The sequence below is a fragment of the Mastigoproctus giganteus genome, chromosome 12, assembly GCF_048544385.1.
Source record: "Mastigoproctus giganteus isolate SK-2022 chromosome 12, ASM4854438v1, whole genome shotgun sequence".
Classification (NCBI taxonomy): Eukaryota; Metazoa; Arthropoda; class Arachnida; order Uropygi; family Thelyphonidae; genus Mastigoproctus; species Mastigoproctus giganteus.
Window position 1 is genome coordinate 141,988,563 of NC_143586.1, and position 19,485 is coordinate 142,008,047.

The following is a 19,485-nucleotide window of genomic DNA, read 5'->3' on the forward strand; positions in this document are numbered from 1 at the left end:
GATATCTTTTGTTGCAGTTACCAACCTGTGTGAAGAAGACAATGGAGGGTGCAGCCACTTGTGTTTACCAAATAATTCTTCATATACTTGCCTTTGTCCTAGTGGTTATCCATTGCAGGAAGACAAGAAAAGCTGTTCCCAAGGTAATTTTAATTAATTAGTCATTAAAATTTACTGAAAAAAAAAAAAAGTAATTTACTGAAAAAAAAAAAAGTAATGTAGAGGGTACAAAAAACATTTTACCCATGCATTGTTTTTCATTTCTTATATGAAGCTTTTCTTAAATTGTGTTTATATCCATTTTAACCTAATTACGTTAATTTTTGACAATAATGCATTTAGTTAAGATATAACTACTATTAAAAAAATTTACTCCATGATATTTACCTGTATGAAGAGCATCGTGTTCTGAGACCTGTACACCAATCCCTTGATCACATGTAGACCTCTTCATACAGGTAGATACTGCAGAGTAACAGTTTTTTTTTAATGGTAATTATATCTTAATGGAATTCACTAGTGAAGTTAAAACTCATTTAAAGTCATGATTATGAAAATGCATTTATTGTTTCTAAACTATTCCATTATATCCAGTAATCAGCTTACCATGAAGTATTCTAACCTTTCTATTCCACATACATATGTTATTATCACCCTGAAGGAACTGAAAATATTAAATTTTTCAAATACATAATTCATGAAAATTAACAATTTTTTACCTCTTTTGTGCATAACCCAGGTTTTGTTGGTGGTGTTATTTGGTTTTTAGGAGCTTTAGCAACTAAGGCCATATTGCTCCAGGGATATATGGTGGTCATTCCCTGACCTTTTCACATCCTCCGTATTTGGTGGTCATGGGCTCGAACCCCAGTCTAATCAAGAAGCGTGTGCTATGTACTGCTGCTCCTGCCCACCTGGCTACACAGGCACCAACCCAGGTTTTCTCTTCCATTTTGTTTAAAAGGATCTGTCCATGTGCTCATATTTTCTATAAGTTCGTGTGCACATTTTTAACTATCAATATCACTAGGTGTTAAATGTAAATGGTAACATGGGGCTATCCAGGTACAGGTAACACATTTTGTATTCATGTAACTGAATATAGGAGTATTTTCTGATATGGTGGTGGTTATAATTTAAATAGGATGAAATCAGTAAATTTACAGACTGGTAAGTTCAACTTTTGTGACTAGGAATATTATATACAATAAATTCCTGTTATAATTCTCTGGCTTACAGCACTGTTCCACTTTTAATGCTCTTTTCTTCTGATCCCATGGGACCAGAAGAAAAGAGCTTGTTCACTGGACCAAAAATAATAGTTATCAACTATCAAAGCAAAACAACAACTGCTATCCAATTTTGCTGTAAATATTATTTACATCCTGATCCAGACTTCCAGCTCAATTCTTATCCAATTACTTTTCAACATTCTATTGGATTTCTTGGTCTATTAGTGGATAAAATTTTCTCAAGAAATGAAATCTACTTAGGGTAATCTCTTCTATATCATGGGGTGCAGATCATATCATTACATGCTGCTACACCTATGCCATTCATTAACTGGATCTCAATTGGACTATGAGTCTCCTGAATATGGCTCAGCTAGACAAAGTATATTAAAATGGCTTGACCCTGTACATTACAATGCTCTACAAACTGCAACAGGGAGCTACATCACCATTTCAGAGTCTTTATACAGAAGCACACAAATCTCCCTATACCTTCATCAACATGCTCTGCTATTAAAAATATGTAGAATAGGCAAATATAATAGGCAATATATGTAGAATAAGCGTCAATAAAATAAGCGAATGCATAATTAAAACAACAAATGCTGTGGCATTCCATTCTCTCAGCTAAGCAAACGTGAGCAGGCATATTTACTTTACACACTCTTGTTATGTGAAAATGCACTATATTGCACATCTTTTAATACCAATTGGATAGCAAAGCACATTCTATTAGATTGCATGTCTTACCTTTAGAAACTACATAATATTTTCCACTCTGTATCACAATTACAGAAACCTGCCTATTACATGTACTCTGTCATTGGAGATGATGCAAATATTAAACTCTTTTCATTTTTAATGAAATTACACCTAAATTCCCAAATATAACACATTTACAAACAGTTTGAATTTAATATAATCTTGATAGGCATAGTATGGCCACAATATTCAATGACGTTGACTTATAACAACAACAGCCAAGAATGAGAATTGAGTAAGCAATCTTCCCTAGAGACACAATATTATAATTCAAATGGCTGTCATTTGAATGCAGAAATTTTACTGCAGAAGCAATAACACCTATTTTTGCTGAACTAGAACATATCACTTCTATGTATATCACCAAGAGTGTTATGTGCACTCTTTGTAGAAAAGTCTTAGTGATGTACATAATAGGCATTGATTTCAATTCAAGCTTTTGAATAACTCTGTTGGAGCCACCTAACTAGTCCTCTTATGAGTGCTAGGCATGCTAGCACTCATAGGAGGTGGCACTCATATATAGGAACTTATACACTCGTTAAGGACTTCTATGAGTCCTTAATGAGAGTATGAAAGATATTCCTTTTTGTTGGATCCTGGAAAATGCTAGTACACCAGGAAATGAAACAGCAGGATGGAAAAACAAAATGAGTAATGTTGTCTTTCAGGAGACAAGCAGTGTTAGCACAAGATGAAATAATTATTAACAAAAGAAGATTCACAACTCACACGCATAAAATTGACAGGACAAATAAATAAATAAACTTAGCAAAATTCAACCTGAAATTATTCTGGTCTCTGCTAGGTCTTCAGAAAATTGTGCCCAGCTTTCAATTACGGTTTAATTGAGAACTGGGCACACCCATGACACACACACATATCTACCAAGGGAAGAAGATCTGCCATAGTTTATTAGATATAATACTATTACTATGCTAACTGTTCAGATATTGTCCTGGAATGTTTTAATTATGTAAAGGGACAACAAGGTATACTTCTCCCACTAAAGAAATCATAGGCATTGGCCTCTCCTTACTCTTAGGATATCCATTCAGTTTAAATAGGATAGCACAAAGTCAGTATGCTTAACCAAATCTGAATGCTGCTAAAAATAAGATCCATTCAACTGTTTGCCTTTTGAGAAATAAATATAATCTAAACATTAAAAAAATATATATTAGAGAACAGGCTAACCATACATTTGGCACAGTCAGTTCCCTAAAGTTCAACTAGCAACAGAAGTATAAATGAATGTCTATTTTAATTTCATGGCAATCATCTTGTTTCATGATGGCTAATTGAAATAAAAAAAATATAATTCATATGATATCCTTCAAGCCTAATATCTGTACTTTTAAATTAGATATTGCAGCAAACCTTTATAGCTCAAAACTTTTATAAATTAGCATTAGCATTAGTAGAGGCATATGATGATAGAAAGCAAGCTTATAGTATCAGCCAAAAAAAAAAAAAAAAAACCTTCCCATTTCACCCATACAGTCAGTCCAAATCCTTGTCTAGTTCTGCCTTGAACTTAATTAAATTTTCGACCTCCACTACAACAGATGGAAGTTTGTTCCCACTATCAACCACCCGCTAGCTAAAGGCAAATTTCCAGACATATATTCTAAAATTGTCTTTCCTCACTTTGAATTTATGCCCCCTCAGGTGAGTAAACTGAGCAGTAGGAAGAATCCCATCAGCATTGAGCTTACTCAAACCATTCAAGGCATTATCACCTCAATTAGATCTTGCAGGTGCCTAGTCTCCAGATGCTGCAATTTTCAGAACTTAAGTCTGTCTTGATAACAGCAACCTGTTTCATGCACCAATCTTGTTGCCCTTCTCTATACTCGTTCCAGCAGCTCTACATCCTTTTCTTTGACTTGGCGCATTATAGCCTTAGATACTGATGCACCATAAAATCCTTAAACAACCAACCAACTATATCCTTCCTAAAATGAGGCCTCCAGACTTGTATGCAATACTCAAGGTGTGGCCTGACCACTGCCTTATACAAAGAGACAATCAACTCCTTATCCCTACTAGCGAAATTTCTGTATATCATTGACAAGACACCATGAGCTATTCTTGCAGCCTGTCTGCACTGCTCAAAAAACTTCATATCTGACTGAACAGTTCCCCCCCAGGTTCTTTTCATTCTCTACTACCCTGAGTGTAGTACCACACAGTTGGTACATTATTCTGACATTACTGCAACCCATATTCAGTACTTTACATTTGGCACTGTTAAACTTCAGCCCATCTGCTCAACTTGTCTAGATCCTGTAGTAGTAGTATACTATCATTACTGTCATTAACAACCCTGCCAACCTTCATATCATCTGCAAACTTAGACATTAACCCTGATATACCTTCATCAGTATCATTAATAAATACGGAAAACAACACTGGGCCCAACACCAAACCCTTGGTGATTCCACTAATAACATTAGTCCACGAAGAGTAGTGTCCATTGATTACCACTGTCTGTCTTCTCTCACTCAACCATAGTGTTATCCATTGTAACAACTTGCCCTTAATGCCATACTTCTCCAATTTGTACAGTAGTCTTCCATTTGCAACAGTATCAAAAGCTTTCCTAAACCCAAGTATATGATATAAAAATTATTTTTTGCATCCAGTTCTTTTGTGACCACATCATAGTATCTAATCAAATTTATCAGACAAGACACATCCATTTAACCCTTAACAAATCCATGCTGTGTCTGAACTATAAATACAGTTTTGTGTAGATGATCCTGCAGTGCTTCTTTAGCCTCTGCCTCTATTATTTTCTCTGGAACTGAATTTAAACTAACAGGTCTGCTATTACTCATGTCACCCTCATATCCCCTTTTGTGAACTATGCATACATTTGTGCATCTCCAGTCCATGGGGACATCCCCTGAGTCCAAGGAATCTTTCATAATTATGGTTAAGAGTTTGCTTACTTCCTTTGCTGCCTCCTTTATTATAATTGGATAGATCCCATTGACCTCAGATACCTTTTTATTTTCACTTTCAACAATTTCTCCTCCACTATTTTCTCAGTTATTACAAAGTCATTTAGTCCCTGCTAGAGTTTGATAAGCTTCTGGCATCCACTTCCCTATAGACTTCCTCATGTGTGAATGTAGATGCAAAATACTCATTCAGTTTGTCAGTTACCTCAGCAGATTCATCAACAATCTGATTCATCCTCTTCCTTTTATAGTTCATATAAGTAAAGAAGTCTTTGCTCTTTTTCTTTGCATCCTTTGCCAAAGATTTCTCATATTCTGCCTTCGCTTGCCTCACCTCCTTTTTGACTTTATTACAGACTACCTTATATATACCATAGTCTTCTGTGTCACCTGATATGCATCCCTTGCATTTTTCTTCTCTGCCAAGAGTCTCATTAGTCCATCTGCCATCCATTTAGGCCTAAACCTTGAACAGTATTTCTTGGTTGGGAAAAAAGTCTAACAGCTTTCAAGATTACTTCCATGAATGCTTCCTATTTAGAATTTTCTGTTGGTAAGATCATCAGTTGATTCCACTATATAGAATTTAAAAACTGTCTGAGACCATTGTAGTCACCTTTACGAAAGCAAAAACCTTCCCTTTACCCCTGATGGTAGTTACCTTTTTGAGTAAATTCCACATCAGCACACTATGGTCACTGCCACCTAATGGTTCCTTTATCTGCAGATTCTTAATGCGTGAAGAATCACTGCTGATAATCAGTTCAAGAGTATTACTTCCTCTAGTTGCCTCTCGAACATGCTGCTGTAAAAAATTAAATTACTTCAGGCAAGTTTGATTTCTACAGGCAATGGATAAGCTTATATTAATTTAGAAAACTGTTACTAATTAAATTCTTCATTCTTTGTTATTCCTTGAACTATTTATGCCACTGCCTTCCCGGAAATTACTGGGTATGTTGGCCTGTTCACTCTATTGTCCTGAATCTTTGATTCTGAAAATCTGGCTGTTGGTGGAGCAGTTAATTTCTGAACCATTGGAAACTCTAGATTCTGACCAATGAGTTTGCTATGTATTGTCATTTAGTGCAGGTTTTGGCATAATATTATCAAAAGAAAAGTGCTATTTAGTACTACATGCTTTGGCATAATCTTATCCACAGAAAAGCTCAGCTGAAGATATGAGAATTTCACCAATCTTTCTTTGAATACAGGTACATTTAATATGCTTCCTTGAAATTTGTTTATTAAGTTTATGTACTTTTTATTGATTAGTTGTTTAATACAGAATTTTAAGTTGCTAATTTTTATATTAATTCCAGAGGCTCACATCTGATGAGTATGGGCTTGGCACACCCAGGGTCCTGAACTGGACATTCTTTTCTTCTTTTGTTTCTTGGTGATTCCCTTCTACTTCTGACTCTCTCTCTCTCTCTCTCCCCCTCCCTCCTTCCCTCCCTCCCCCACTCCCTCTCCCCCACTCCCAGGGTAACTCAGAAAGTTTTTTTGTCTGGTACAGCATAAGCCTCAGGCTTCCTTGCACCATATGGCTAATAATAACAATAAATAATATAAAATTTCAGTTTTTAGTTTAACATAGATTGCATACTAAAAATTTTTAGTCATCATGAATTAGTTAATTTACAAATTAATATAAAACCGATATCAAAATAGAATCTGAATAAGATCTGAAAATAGAATTTAATAAGAGTCCAAAAACCAGATTGTACATTTTGGTAGTGCACAAAAGGGTTTTTCACTGTCAAAATGTCTCAGTAAACTAAAATTTCACATTAATTCCATTAATTTCACATGGAAATAGTGATTTCCTTATCGTACATTAAATATACAACATATTATTTTTAAATTATTGTCAGATTTTGAAAAAGATAATGAAATAAATTTGGATGTTATTTAGTTGACAATATATATTGTCAGTGTAATTTAAGCAGTTGTTAGTGCAAATGAAATGTTTCAATGACTTTGTTTTTGGTACTGTTGGCTTATATTCCTAATTGTAATTTATTTTCATCCTAACTCACTAGAACTAGATGCATTCCTTGTATTTGCTCACAGAAGTGATATTCGATGGCTCTGTCTCAGTTGTAAAGATGAAATAGATGTTGTGATTCCTCTCTATAATATAAGTAGTGCTGTTGCTCTGGATTGGGATAGTGATACAGATACTATCTATTGGTCTGATGTTACTAATAATACGATTAGCAGAGCAAAATGGAATGGAACTGACCAAGAGGTAATTCTTTTGCTTTCTCTCTTTCTTTCTTTCTTGTAATTTAATTAAAATTTAAAGGAACTATAAAAAGAATACATCATTAAAATCATTGTCCACAGTTGATATTGTGTTATCTAATATACTGGGTGACTCAGTTGTCAGAAAGTTCACCTAGTCCTGCCATGATACTGTTACATAAAGTTCTTGTCATAGGGCAGTCTTGGCCTTGAGTGCCAAGCGATAGTTTCCAAGCAATCTTTCTAGTGCAATTTTTCCTAGGGCTTTCATAAACTTACACTGCTTACAACATTATTGCTGACTGCTCACAATGTTACTGCTTCCCTCGCCGAACAACATTACTGCTTCAATGCTAGCAATGTACTGCTCTCCTCTTCTGCTGATCGCATGGTCACTGGTTGGCACCATTCCTGCCTTCACATAGTGGGGCCAGTAACCTGGGCGAAAGAATTCCATCTTCCAGGACTAAAAGGAGCAGTGATGGATTGCAATGCATATCCATCGCTAGTAGCCACAGGCTCCAGACCTATTATCTCAGTCTAAGAACATGACTTGAATCGTCCAAAGAGACAACAGACTGAAAAATAGGAGCCTAGATGAGCCAGCATTTCTCATAATGCACTCCTTATCCACACAACCACTTGTTGGCAAGCTATCGCCTTTTCTAATACAGAAATGTTTAGAATCGGTTAAAATCACTGAGTGATTTACTCATATGAACTAACGCAGTAGGTGTATGCTTACAGGAAACCTTTTTATAACCACAAGCTTCTTTCAAATTCAAAAATTATACTATGTTTAGGCGAGATAGGGATTCTGGTACTCCTGCTTGTGGAAGGGTAGCTATTCTTGTCAAAAATACCATGCCATCAACACATCTCCATCTACAAAGCTCCTTAGAAGTTGTAGCAGTTCGGATGGCAATGGGAATATCGTTAACCCTTGCATCCATTTATATCCCACCGAATTATTCTTGCTCCCAGACTGAACTTGATAATCTTATCACACAGCTGCCACCTCCTGTAGGTTTACTTGGTGATTTATATGGACACCATCCATTGTGGGGATATTCCACCATGGATAGCAGAGGCCAATTAATTGATAACCATAATCTTCATTCCTGGATAACAATAATCTGACTATGTTAGACTCTGGTTCTCCAACTCATGTTCAACTACCTGCAGGGACTACATCAGCCTTAGACTTATCCATCTGTTCAGCATCTCTTTTTCCAAGCATGGAATGGTTAGTGCTGAATGATCCATTTCACAGTGACCATTTTCCTATTATAAGTTCAATTCAAACACAGGTCATGTCATGTCCTAAAGGAATTTCCACAAAGCAGACTGGGAAAAATATTCCACTTGTATCCTACTCGACAACCAGTATGTACAGCAATAACATATTAATAACGTAACTGATCACATTACCAGCCATATATTATTGGCAGCCAAAATTTCCATTCCAAAATCCAACCAGCGCAAGCGGGTACACCAAAACCAGCGATGGAATGACGATTGTTCCATAGCGAAAGTAGGAAAAAAAACTGTGCTTGAAACCACATTTTCAAATTCCCCACTACCGTTAACCTTATTATTTTCAAAAACTTTTTTAAGTTACGTACTTTTTAAAGTTACGTACCTTTCAAGTCAGATATCAAAACTTCCTATCAGCATCTCACATTCAAGAAGAGGGTGTCCCACTGGGTTTCATACTGAGTCCAACCCTATTTGTGATTAGGGTCAACAATATATTGGAAGATCTTCCAAAAAGTATTGAAGTATACATGTATGCAGATGACCTTACCATATCCTGCCAATCACGAAATATGAATACTATCGAAAGACAGTTACAAATTACTCTAAATAGAATAGAATCCTGGACTTTACGCAATGGATACCATCTTGCTGAATAGAAACCCACAACCACTCATTTCTGCAAACTCCGGTCACTTCATCCTGATCCTGAACTAAAGATAAAAAATGTGCCAGTTCCTCTTGCTAATACTGTCTGTTTTCTTGGCCTGATACTAGATAGAAAACTGAACTTTCAAGAACATGTGGCCTATCTTCAAACCATCTGCTTAAAGAAATTGAATATCCTTCAGTGTGTGTCATCTATGTGATGGGGCACTGATCGACATATCCTTCTCCATCTTTATAGAGCTCTTATCAGGTTCCATTTGGACTACAGTTCTTCCTCTGCTAGGAAGAGTAGTTTAGGGTGATTAAATGCCATCCAGCACAGTGCTCTTCGAGTTTCTCTTGTGGCTTTCAGAACCTCCCCAGTTCAGAGCCTTTACATTGAAGCCCACAAACCTCCCTTACATCTTCAGAGGAAAACATTGCTTTTCCTCTGAAGTATCATTTTTATAGCATACAAAAATCTGCAGTCTTCCCTTTCACCCTAGTTGGAGATGTCTGTACAATACCGAATGGGAGTCGTTTTACAATAGTAAACCAAATGAAAACAGACGTGCTGCACTTAGACTTAAAGAACTGACTCAAATGTGGAACATAGAAATCAGCAGTATATATCAGGACATGACACTGCCTAATCCACTGTGGACAAATATCCCTGCAATTTACGATGACTATTTGCAACAGTGGGGAAAGAACACCATGTCTCCCTTCAATATCTCACAGTTACATGAAACTCACTCTGCTTCTAATTCACAGACCTGTAAGATCTATACAGACGGATCAAAAACTGAGACACAATTAGGTGCTGTGGCAATCTTCCCATCATTCACCACTTCTGTCTCATTACTGTAGAATGCAGTGTCTTCACTGCTGAGCTTTATGCTGTTAACTTGGCTCTAGATCACATTACTCAACTTCTAATTCCATCTGCCTTAATATACACTGACTCGCTCAGTGCTGTCTCTGCCATAAATAGTAATACCAACTCCTCTCACCCTGTAAAAAAACAAATCCATTCTAAATTACTTGCTTGTAATGAGTCAAACCAAACTGTGACATTCTGCTGGATTCCAGGACATTGTGGAATAACAGGAAATGGAAGGGCAGACCTTGAAGCCAAACAATCAGATACTACTCTTTTGCAGAATTTTCAAACACCATATACTAATTATAAACATACTATCCATAAAGCATGTTACAATAGCTTGTCACTAATCCGGAGAGGTTGTCCAGGAAACAAACTATACCAAATAAAACCAAAGCCATGGCTCTCCAGCTTCCAGAAAAGCAGACGAGAATAAACAGTTTTAGGAAGGCTAAGGATTGGGCATACTCGCCTCACTCACCTGTATCTATTAACTAATGACAGTGCTCCCCAATGAACATCATGTCAAGTACAACTGACCATGTGCCATTTGTTAGTGGACTGTCCCCACTTTCAAAATATCCCCTTAAACACCTTTAAATCAATTGCTAATACACAGTCATCAATAAATTTATTTCAGATTCTGGGAGATGATCCTAATAAAAAAGAACTATTTACTTTCCTAAACCAGATAGGAATAGATCATAAAATATAGTTATTATTTCATATTCACCATTAGAAAGACACAATATGGCCCTAGCAGCCTATGTGTCATTAAACTCAACAACAATTATGTCACACCAAACTGTTGAGTCAGTTTGGTGTGACATAAGTACTGCGAAAGCAAAAATAAGAGTAGGAGTGAGTTATAGGCCTAATGACCCGAATGAGTACAATGAACAATTGTACAGAGAAATAGAGTGGGCTAGTAAATCGGAATGTCTTATAATGGGGGAATTTAACTTCCCAGATATTGACTGCAACTTGTGGGTTGGGCACTCACACACTAGTCAGACTTTTGTGGATTTATTGGATGATTGTTTTCTGCAGCAGCATGTTCGAGAGGCAACCAGAGAAAGTAATACTCTTGATCTGGTTATCAGCAGTGATCATTCATGTATTAGGAATTTGCAGATAAAAGAACCACTAGGTGGCAGTGATCACAGTGTACTGACGTGGGATTTACTTAAAGATTTAATTACCATCAGGGGTAAAGGAAAGGGTTTTTGCTTCCGTAAAGGCGAGTACAGTGGTCTCCGACAGTTTTTAAATTCTGTACAGTGGGATCAACTGACGATGTTACCAACAGTAAATTCTAAGTGGGAAGCATTCAAGGAATTAATCGTGGATGCTACTAAAAGTTTCATACCTATTAAGAAATATTGTTCAAGGTTTAGGCCTAAATAGTTGTCAAATGAGCTAATGAGACTCGTAACAGAGAAGAAAAATGCATGGAATGCATATAAATTATCAAGCGACTCAGAAGCCTATGGCAGATATAAGTTAATCTGTAATCAGGTCACAAAGGAGGTTCGGCAGGCGAAGGCAGATTACGAGAAATCCTTAGCAAAAGATGCTAAGAAAAACAGCAAGGATTTCTTTACTTATATAAACTCTAAAAGGAAGGGGATGAATCTGATTGGTCCACTTGATATCGATGGTTCGACTGTTGATGATCCTGCTCAGATAGCAAACAAACTGAATGAGTATTTTGCATCTACATTCACACGTGAGGAATTATTAAGGTTTGAAAATGGCAGAAGGTTATCAAATTGTAGCAGGATACTTAATGATTTTGTAATAACTGAGAGCAAAGTGGAAGAGAAACTGTTGAAGTTAAATGTAAGAAAAGCACCTGGGGTGGATGGGATCTATCCAGTTATATTAAAGGAGGCGGCAAAGCAACTAAGCAAACCCTTAGCCATAATTATGAGAGCATCCTTGGACTCAGGGGAGGTCCCCACGGACTGGAGATGTGCAAATGTATCCCCAATTCACAAAGGGAGATCGAAGGGTGACACGAGTAATTACAGACCAGTTAGTTTAACTTCTGTTCCTGGTAAAATAATGGAGTCGCTGGTTAAAGATGCATTGCAGGATCATCTAGACAAGACCGCAGCAATAATTCAGACACAGCATGGGTTTGTTAAGGGAAAGTCTTGTCTGACAAATTTGATAGGATATTATGATGTGGTTACAAAGGAACTGGATGCAAAAAATAATTTTGATATCATGTATTTGGATTTCAGGAAAGCTTTTGACACTGTTGCGCATGGAAGACTATTGTACAAATTGGAGCAGAATGGTATTAAGGGTAAGTTGCTACAATGGATAAAAGGATGGTTAAGTGCAAGAAGACAGAGGGTGGTAATCAATGGGTGCTGCTCTTCTTGGACTAATGTTATTAGTGGAGTCCCACAGGGTTCGGTGTTGGGTCCACTGTTGTTTTGTATATTTATCAATGATATTGATGAAAGTATATCAGGCTTAGTGTCAAAGTTTGCAGATGATACAAAGGTTGGCAGGGTTGTTAATGACAGTAACGGCAGTGTGCTACTGCAACAGGATCTAGATAATTTAGGCAGATGGGCTAAGAAGTGGCAACTGAAGTTTAACCTTGACAAATGAAAGTACTGCATATGGGTAGAAGTAACCCCAGAGAAACGTACCAACTGTGTGGTACTACACTTAAGGTGGTAGAAAATGAAAAAGATCTGGGAGTAATTGTGCAGGCAGATATGAAGTATTCTGAGCAATGCAGACAGGCTGCCAGGGCAGGTCATGGGGTTTTGTCAATGATATATAGGAATTTTGCTAGCAGGGAAAAGGAGGTGATTATCCCTCTGTATAAGGCAATGGTCAGGCCACGCCTTGAGTACTGCGTACAGGTCTGGAGGCCTCATTTTAGGAAGGATGTAGATTTACTTGAGCGTGTACAGAGAAGGGCAACAAAATTGGTGAGGAGAATGAAGGGATCCTCTTATCAAGAGAGGCTTAAATTCTGCAAATTGCAGTGGTTGGAGACTAGGCACCTGCGTGGTGATCTGATTGAGGTATATAAGGCCTTGAATGGGTTCAGCACGCTGAATTCTGATGGGATCCTTCCACTTGTTCAGATTACGAACCTAAGGGGGCATAAATTCAAATTAAGAAAGGACAGATGTAGAATAAATGTGCGGAAATTTGCCTTTAGCCAGCGGGTGGTTAATTGCTGGAACAAACTTCCATCTGTCGTTGTGGAAGTTGATAGGTTGAATAAATTTAAGGAGGAACTGGACAGGCATTTGGAGGGAATGGTGTGATTATTTATTTATTTTTTTTTGGCTGATGCTGCATAAGCTCATAGATTTGCTTTCTTGCATCACATGCCACTACTACTACTACTACAACAATAGTTCAGTCTCGCTCTTAGCACAACATTGCATGTTTAACTGCAGAGAAGGCATGCTAATCTAGAAGGCATTTCTAGTGATAGTAATGCACAAAGGAGCTTTCAGCAATTTTCAAGACACTCAAGAGGAACAGTATTCTAATGAATTTCTTTAACAATAGATTCTTTGCTCCCCCCCACTCTCACACACACACACACACACACACACACACACACACACACACACACTGAGATGAAACTTGCTTATTTGTAGTTACCTATCTCATTCTTAGCTTTCTGTTTCTAGTTTGGTAAGGCATTTGCACTTCAGTGGAATTACTTCTAAGTCTTAAACCAATGTGCTACATTTATTTAAGATGTAGTCACCAGGTGGTGAGATTGACATACTAAAAAAAAAAAAAAAAAAAAATCTTCTGGAACAGCCAGTATGCAATAAACTCAAATAGTAGTAGTAGTAGAGGCATGTGATGCAAGAAAGCAAACTTAAGTAGCATCAGCCAAAAAAAAAAAAAAAAAAAAAATTTACATATCCATTCCCTCTAAAAGTTTGTCCAGTTCCTCCATGAATTTATTAGACTGTCAACTTCCACAGCAATAGATAGAAGTTGTTCCAGCAGTCAACCACCTGCTGGTTAATTTCTGCACATCCATTCTACAATTGTCTTTCCCCAATTTGAATTTATGTCCCCTCAGGCGATTAATCTGGGCAAAAGGAAGAATCCCATCAGCATTGAACTTGTTCAAACCATTCAAGGCCTTATTCACCTCAATCATTTTGTTAGAGTTAGCATTAGTATTAGTTGGGGCATATGATGCAAGAAAGCAAGGTTATGCAGCATCAGCCAAAAAAAAAAAAAACTCTTCTGAAAGGGACCTGGGGGTGGTTGTGCAGGCAGATATGAAGTTCTCCGAGCAGTGCAGACGGACTGCAAGAGTAGCTCATGGTGTATTGTCAATGATATATAGGAATTTTTCTAGCAGGGATAAGGAGGTGATTATTCCCTTATATAAGGCAATGGTCAGACCACACCTAGAGTACTGTATACAGGTCTGGAGGCCTCATTTCAAGAAGAATGTAGAGCTGCTGGAACAAGTACAGATAAGGGCAACAAGATTAGTGAATGGAACAAAGGGGTGCTAGGCGCCTCCGTAGCCAGGTGGGAAGGAGCAGCAGTGCGTAGCACACGCTTCTTGATTAGACCGGGGTTCGAGCCCGTCACCACCAAATACGGAGGATGCGGAAAGGTCAGGGAATGACCACCGCATATCCTGGAGCAATATGGCCTTAGTTGCTAATGCTCCTAAAAACCAAAATAACAATAACTAACAAAGGGGTGCTCTTACGAAGAAAGGCTTAAGTTTTGCAAATTACAGTGTCTGGAGACTAGGCACCAGCGAAGTGATCTGATAGAGGGGTATAAAGCCTTGAATGGTTTGAGCATGCTCAATGCTGATGGGATTCTTCCTCTTGCTCAGAATAATCACCTGAGAAGGCATAGATTCAAATTGAGGAAAGACAGATGTAGGATAGACGTGCGAAAATTTGCCTTTAGCCAGCAGGTGGTTGGTTGGTGGAACAGACTTCAATCCCTTGTCGTGGAAGTTGATAGCCTAAATAAGTTTAAGGCTCAGCTGGACAGGTATTTCGAATGAACAGAGGGATGAAATGGAAGTAGGTTTTTTTTTTTTTTTTTTTTTGGTTGATGGTGCATAAGCTTGCTTTCTTGCATAAAATGCCTCTACTAATGCTAATGCTAATGATCCTGCTCAAGTAGCTGATAAGCTGAATGAGTACTTTGCATCTACATTCACATATGAGGAGTTATTCAAGGAGGGGAATGCCAGAAGTTTATCAAATTCTAACAGACTAATTGATTTTGTAATAATTGAGAGCAAAGTGGAGGAGAAATTGTTGAAGTTAAACATAAAAAAGGCACCTGGGGCAGATGGAATCTATCCAGTTATAATGAAGGCACCATGGGAAGTAAGCAAACCCTTATCCCTAATTATGAGAGCATCCTTAGAGTCAGGGGAGGTCCCCATTGACTGGAAATGTGCAAATGTATCCCCAATTCACAAATGGGGTTCAAAGGGTGACACAAATAATTATAGACCTGCTAGTTTAACTTCTGTTCCAGGGGAAATAATGGAGTCACTGGTTAAGGAGGTGATACAGGATCACCTAGACAAAGCAGCAGTAATAATTCAGACAGCATGGATTTGTAAAGGGGAAGTATTGTCTGACCAATTTGATTGGATACTACAATGTCGTCACAAAGGAACTGGATGCAAAAAATAATTTTGATAAAATATACTTGGATTCCAGGAAAGCTTTTTATACTGTTGAACATTCAAAACTGCTGTTAAAATTGGAGTGGTATGGCATTAAGGGCAAGTTACTGCAATGGATAAAGGGATGGTTGAGTGGGAGACGGCAGAGAGTGGTAATAAATGGACACTTCTCTACATGGACTAATGTTATTAGAGGAGTCCCCCAGGGTTCAGTGCTGGGCCCATTGTTGTTTTGTGTATTTATCAGTGATATCGCTGAAGGTATATCAGGCTTAATGTCCAAGTTTGCAGTACAAAGGGCGGCAGGGTTGTTAATGACAGTATGCTACTGCAACAGGATCTAGAAAAGTTAGGCAGATGGGCTGAGAAGTAGCAACTGAAGTTTAACATTGACAAATGCAAAGTACTCCATATGGGTAACAGTAATCCAAGAGAAATGTACCAACTGTGTGGTACTACACTCAGGGAGGTGGAGAATGAAAAAGACATGGGGGTAATTGTGTAGTCAGATATGAATTTCTATGAGCAGTGCAGATGGGCTGCCAGAGCAGGTCATGGAGTTTTGTCAATGATATGTAGGAATTTTGCTAGCAGAGACAAGGAGGTGATTATCCGTTTGTATAATGCAATGGTCAGGCCACACCTTGAGTACTGTATACTGGTCTGGAGACCTCATTTTAGGAAGGATGTAGAGTTGCTAGAATGAGTACAGAGAAGGGCCACAAGGTTGGTGAAAGGAACAAAGGGGGTGCACTTATGAAGAAAGTCTTAAGTTCTGAAAGTTGCAGCATCTGGAGACTAGGCATGTGCAAGGTGATCTGATCGAGGTCTATATAAGTCTTTGAATGGTTTGAGCAGGCTCAATGCTGACGGGATAGATCCGTTTGCTAAGATAAGAACCTGAGGGGACATCGATTCAAATTGAGTTAAGACAGTTGTAGGATAGATGTGTGGAAGTTTGCCTTTTGCCAGCAGGTATTTAATTGCTGGAAAAGACTTATTTGTTGTTGTGGAAGTTGATAGCTTAAATAAATTTACGGCTGAACTAGATAAACATTTGGAATGACTGGATGGGTGAAATGGTGTAGTACCACAGGGTTGATATGTTGCTCTGGGGTTGCTGTTTCCCATATGTAGTACTTTACATTTGTCAATGTTAAACTTCATTTGCCACCTCTCAGCCCATCTGCTCAACCTTTCCTGATCCTGTTGCAGCAGCATAGTGTCAGTAGTGTCCTTGACAACCCTGCCAACCTTCATTTCATCTGCAAACTTGGACATTAAGCTTGATATGCCATCATCAATATCATTTATAAATACAGAAAACAATAATGGACCCAACACTGAACCCTGAGGGACTCCACTAATAACATTAGTCCACGATGAGCAGTGTCCATTGATTACCACTCTCTGTCTTCTCCCCCTCAACCACCCTTTTATCCATAGCAGCAGTTTGTCTCCAATGCTACACCATTAGAAAGACACAATATGGCCCTAGCAGCCTATGTGTCATTAAACTCAACAACAACAACAATAGTTCAGTCTCGCTCTTAGCACAACATTGCATGTTTACCTGCAGAGAAGGCATGCTAATCTAGAAGGCATTTCTAGTGATAGTAATGCACAAAGGAGCTTTCAGCAATTTTCAAGACACTCAAGAGTAACAGTATTCTAATGAATTTCTTTAACAATAGATTCTTTGCTCCCCCCCACTCTCACACACACACACACACACACACACACACACACACTGAGATGAAACTTGCTTATTTGTAGTTACCTATCTCATTCTTAGCTTTCTGTTTCTAGTTTGGTAAGGCATTTGCACTTCAGTGGAATTACTTCTAAGTCTTAAACCAATGTGCTACATTTATTTAAGATGTAGTCACCAGGTGGTGAGATTGACATACTAAAAAAAAAAAAAAAAAAATCTTCTGGAACAGCCAGTATGCAATAAACTCAAATAGTAGTAGTAGTAGAGGCATGTGAGGCAAGAAAGCAAACTTAAGTAGCATCAGCCAAAAAAAAAAAAAAAAAAAATTTACATATCCATTCCCTCTAAAAGTTTGTCCAGTTCCTCCATGAATTTATTAGACTGTCAACTTCCACAGCAATAGATAGAAGTTGTTCCAGCAGTCAGCCCCTGCTGGTTAATTTCTGCACATCCATTCTACAATTGTCTTTCCCCAATTTGAATTTATGTCCCCTCAGGCGATTAATCTGGGCAAAAGGAAGAATCCCATCAGCATTGAACTTGTTCAAACCATTCAAGGCCTTATACACCTCAATCATTTTGTTAGAGTTTCCTCACAACCTTCCTCCAATCTGGAGAAATGGCAATTGACGCACTAGCTCATTTCTCAAGTCATTATACTCATTGCATATATACAAATTATGATTCCAGTCAGAAGTTCTTTCAGTTTCAGTGAAGATTTGAAAACTGAAAACCTACCATATTCTATTCTTAAGTGATCAGTGCGAGAAAATATTCAGCCAGGTTAGAAAAATAAAGCTTAGTTCAGATTATATTTTGGGGGTGGAGGGAATGCTGGTACTCCACATGCCTGACATAGCCATGGGGTCAGGAGTGAGAGTGCAGTAGCACACATTCTTTGAGTAGACCAGTGGCATAGCTACCATGTAGGCAGGCAAGGCAATTGCCTCTGGGCCCTGGCCCTTCAGGGGCCCAGCGTCTTTGACTGTCTCCTGTTTTTGCAATTTTCATTAATTAAGTAGGAGCCCGAACATGTTCTTTGCCTCTGGGCCCAAAAAAGGGGTAGCTACTTTACTGGAGTAGACCATGATTCAAGACTGTTACTGCTGATAATATGATTAACGATTGGTACTCCATACTAAATTGGATTTGAGCCTAATCATTCAAATATGTGGAAAACTTGGAGGCTGTGACACTGAATTATTCTGCCACATCTTTTAAAACTTTCATGTTATTTCTTAAATAACACAAAAATTTTAAAAGATGTGGCAGAATTCTTCCCTCCATAGCTGTTATTTAAATAATGGACATTCTTAATTTAAATTTCACATCTGCAAATCAATACATTTTAGGTATAGGTGGATTTTGAAATTAATTCGTTTTTCTAAATTTCACTTCAGAATTATTTTGCTAAAATGATTTTCAAAAAAGTGTTATTAATAAGGGAAGGTAATCAGGGACCTGTAAATAATTTACTTATTGTAAAAGAAATTTTCTTTAAGTCGATACTCATTGTAATGGGATTTTAATGTATAATTCAGTGACATATAAATGTCTAATCCATATTCATAGTTTTAGATACTTCTCTTTGGCTAAAAAATTTAGATCGTTGTTGGAACTACTCTTGAAAGTCCTGCCGGCTTAGCTGTTGACTGGGTTAGTCGCAAATTATATTGGACTGATGCAAGTACTGATAGAATAGAAGTATCAAACTTAGATGGCTCCATGAGGGCAATACTTATTTGGGAGAATCTTGATCGCCCAAGGGATATTATTGTGGATCCAATTGGAGGGTGAGTGTATAGTAACAAATTTATAATATTATAAAAACAATCTGCACTGTCTAGTTTAAAATTTAAAGAAAGAAATTTTGCTCATCTCTGCTACATTATTAGTATTTACAAAATTATACACATGTGTTATACCAATGTGTTGATGTAACATTTTTGCATAATTATGCAAATGAAATGTTAAAAATAAAAAATAAAATATAGAAATGAAATTGGTAGTGGTGCGCAAGCTTTTTAGATTAAAGAGAATATTTCAAGCTAGAACTTAGAGCCAAGTAACATGCTATCAGGGTATGA

General features: G+C 37.6%; 1 protein-coding gene across 1 annotated transcript in view; it reads left to right on the top strand.

Annotated features, from left to right (window-relative positions):
* The window catches only part of Lrp4 (LDL receptor related protein 4), a 904,868-nt gene that overhangs the window by 596,443 nt on the left and 288,940 nt on the right, over window positions 1–19,485 (top strand). The window contains exons 15-17 of the mRNA XM_090386734.1: window positions 18–143; window positions 7,009–7,217; window positions 19,004–19,191. Of these exons, the coding sequence (XP_090242860.1) occupies window positions 18–143; window positions 7,009–7,217; window positions 19,004–19,191 (523 nt within the window). The remainder of the gene's footprint in view (window positions 1–17; window positions 144–7,008; window positions 7,218–19,003; window positions 19,192–19,485) is intronic.